This window comes from Micromesistius poutassou (genome assembly GCF_964030765.1).
Source record: "Micromesistius poutassou genome assembly, chromosome: 12".
In the NCBI taxonomy this organism is placed as follows: Eukaryota; Metazoa; Chordata; class Actinopteri; order Gadiformes; family Gadidae; genus Micromesistius; species Micromesistius poutassou.
The window spans coordinates 9107797-9111159 of record NC_140282.1 but is presented as its reverse complement, the minus strand read 5'-3'; the positions used below and the strand labels follow the sequence as shown (position 1 = coordinate 9111159).

At 43.6% G+C, this 3363-nt stretch overlaps 1 protein-coding gene across 1 annotated transcript in view; it reads right to left on the bottom strand.

The window, feature by feature from the left end:
• Positions 1 to 1248: 1248 nt before the first annotated feature.
• Positions 1249 to 3363, bottom strand: part of gch1 (GTP cyclohydrolase 1) — an 11140-nt gene continuing 9025 nt past the window's right edge. Inside the window, exon 6 of the mRNA XM_084476456.1 lies at positions 1249 to 2769. Within this exon, the coding sequence (XP_084332582.1) occupies positions 2643 to 2769 (127 nt within the window). The 3' untranslated portion in view covers positions 1249 to 2642. The remainder of the gene's footprint in view (positions 2770 to 3363) is intronic.

The following is a 3363-nucleotide window of genomic DNA, read 5'->3' as shown; positions in this document are numbered from 1 at the left end:
ATGCGGTGTGATGTGTTGAAAAACGTTGCAGGGTAGTTATGTTGAATCAGTGATTTTTTTGTTGTTGTTAAATTGGATTATTACGCAACGCACGCAAGAAAAAACAACAACCAAATGCTTCTTCTTTCTTTTTGGGTTTGGCTTGATTTGTGTTTTTTGTGTGAGTCCCCAGAGGGCTTCTGACAGTCTCACCGGTTACCAGTTAACGCCTTGCTATTCCCAAAAATAAGTGTATTTAATGTAGTGTAAATTGAGACACAAATATGTTTTTTTTTTGTTTTGTTTCGTTTCTGTCAGATTCTGTGATTGCCCGTGGGTTACCTGGAGTCGTTAGCAAAACGTCAACCGATTCTGTAACAAAGTTTTACTGCTCGACTGTGCCCCAAGTTCGGTTTTATTTTCATATCAAAGAGCCGTTGTCCTGTATTGACTGCAGGCTGACGTATATATTTGACAAAAAAGTATTGTATGTTTAATTATATAATATTGAAAAGACAATAACAAAAAGGGCAAAAAAAATTGAAGAAAACCTACAAAAAAAAGGAAAAATTAAGGCAGAAAAAAAATATTTATACATTAAAAAACTGCATGCACAGTGGCTGGGAGATCCTATTTAGAATAACAAATGGCAGTGCCTTTTTTTGTACTCAAGATATTTAGTCCCATGTGTAAAAGAAAAAAAAGAAAAAAAATGTACATTTCTAATGGATTTCAAACGCGAGATGCGACCTTTGTGTCGTCTCGGAGGGACGGAGATGGCTTGAGGAGGACTTCAGAGAGGAGGGACTCGTCCAGCTGGTCTTGTCTTGCAGTAGAACCGTCTTTAGCTGTGTGGACTTGTGTGGCCCACCTGTTTTGTTTGTGTAATCCTGTTAGGTACTTCTCCATGCTGATATAAAGTTAAAAAAATATATACTGGTCTGTAAGCAAAAACAAAATGTGTGTGTGAGTTTTATTTTCCGTTGCATTGTGTGTGTGCGCGTGTACAACAAATCAGCTCATTATGTTTCCATTTGTTATCATTATCATTTATTTATTTATCAGTTCTTATATCAAATCAATAAGGCATTGGATTTAAGGGGGTGGGGGCACACACACACCAACACAAATGCACACACAAAGGCATTTGTGCACAAAAACATACATAGGATACCATCATATAGTATTTTTATCCTTTACATCTCAATGATTGTATAGTCAAGGCTAATATAAGCCTAAATGTTTCACATAACCCAGAGCACAAATGTCTCCTTTCAACTCATATATATATATATATGTAACTTTATTTTGCCTATTGAATATTTGATAGTAATTCTATATATGTATATATGTATAACTCTTCAAAGTGCACAAGTCAATCATTTTCCCAGCTAATTTATTATAAAGAGGGGGAAATACAAGCTTGTGTTCACAGTTCACAATGACCTCACATACACACACACACACAACCATACACACACACACACACACACGATATTATGTTGAAAAATACGGCATGAATTCATGTAGATATTCTACAACGACCGGCTTCAGACCAGCACCAGCTCCTGACGCACCTCAAATCTGAGCTGCTTCGACGTGTTTAAATACCACTGACAACTAGGACCTTCCACAGCTGCAAACAATCAGCGACATCCCATTAACGAGGTCCACCAGGACCACCGGAGGGCGAGCAGAGCCCACCTGACTACAGCACTCACGGCAAGACACCACCGGGCCCCACCCAGCGACCGTGGTCGTGTGATTATTACACTGCTGCGTTTAGAAGCCCATCGGTGACAAACAACCTTCCATTAACACGTGGATGTGAATTGAGGCGGAAAGGACGGTTGAAAAGGACGACTTCTTCAATTGTCGTCGTCCGAGTCGTTGGATAATCCGGGGCTTTCCTTTGAGTCTGACACATTCTCTCAAAGCTGATACCTTTGCCAATGCTTTTGGAACTGAATTTACCTAAATGATGTGACGAGGTAAAAAAAAGTATAACTCAACACACATAGACACACACACACACACACACACACACACACACACAAACTAGCAGCTTGACCAGAATCTATGGGACAAAGTCTATCGGAGGGGCCAATGTAAACAAGCCTCAGGTCCACACAGACTCGACAGACTACATGGAGTCGCCGTGCCACGCCACGGCCGGGCCAGCAGGCCTCTGCCCGCCTGCCTAACCCTGGGTCCAGTCTCCCCCTGACAGTGAAGGCGTCCTACAATGACCTGATGCTGAACCAGTAGAAAAAGGGGGAATTCATAAAGTTGACATATAAACCACTTTGTGTGTGTGGCATTTAAAAATGACTTCTTTTTTTTTTATATAGAGCAGACACAAATGTGCACACACTCAAACATGGGCACACATACGATACACACACACACACACACACATTAGATATAGACATAAATATGTACGCACACACACACACACTTTTTTTGATACAGAGATCACAAATGCGCAAACACACACACACACACACACACACACACACAGGTTATATATGGCAAGAGGCCAGCACAGATGAAGAGGAACCAGGGAGGCAACAGAGAGTCTCTTTGCAAAGAGAAGAAGGAGGAGAAGGTGGAGGAGGAGGGAGAAGGTCAACGGTGGTGGGGGGCCCGCGGGGGGCCTGACCTCAGCTCCGGATGAGGGTGAGGAACTCGTCGCGTGTCTTGGGGTCCTCCCTGAAGACCCCCAGCATGGTGCTGGTCACCGTCTTACTGTTCATCTTCTGCACGCCACGCATCACCATGCACATGTGACTGAGGAGGAGCGGGGAGCAGGAGGAGGAGCAGGGAGGAGGAGAGAGGGGTAGAGATGGGGAGGAGGAGAAGGGACAGGAGGACCAGGGAGGGAGGAGCAGAGAGGAGCAGGGAGGAGCAGAGAGGAGTAGAGAGGGAGGAGAGGAGAAGAGAGGGGTAGAGAGATGTAGGAGCAGAGAGGAGCAGGGAGGACCAGAGAGGAGCAGAGAGGAGCAGAGAGGAGTAGGGATGAGCAGAGAGGAGCAGAGAGGAGCAGAGGGGGTAGAGAGAGGAAGGAGCAGAGAGGAGCAAGAAGAAGAAGAATATTAATGACAAAAATCGGAATCTTTTATATCTTTGAAATGCTTGTTGAACAAATGTAAAGAGCCAGTGGATATATGTCTTACATGTCTTATATGACTGTTAACATAGTGATCTATGCAATTTTGTAAAATAGCACTTTGGTAAACTCCAATGTTTTTGCTCTGCTCCACTATGCTTCGAAGGCAGGTGCTGTTCTTTTCATGATGTCTGAATGCCTTTTCAGAGGAACTCAGGTGTGTGTGTGTGTGTGTGTGTGTGTGTGTGTGTGTGTGTGTGCGTGTGTGCATGCGT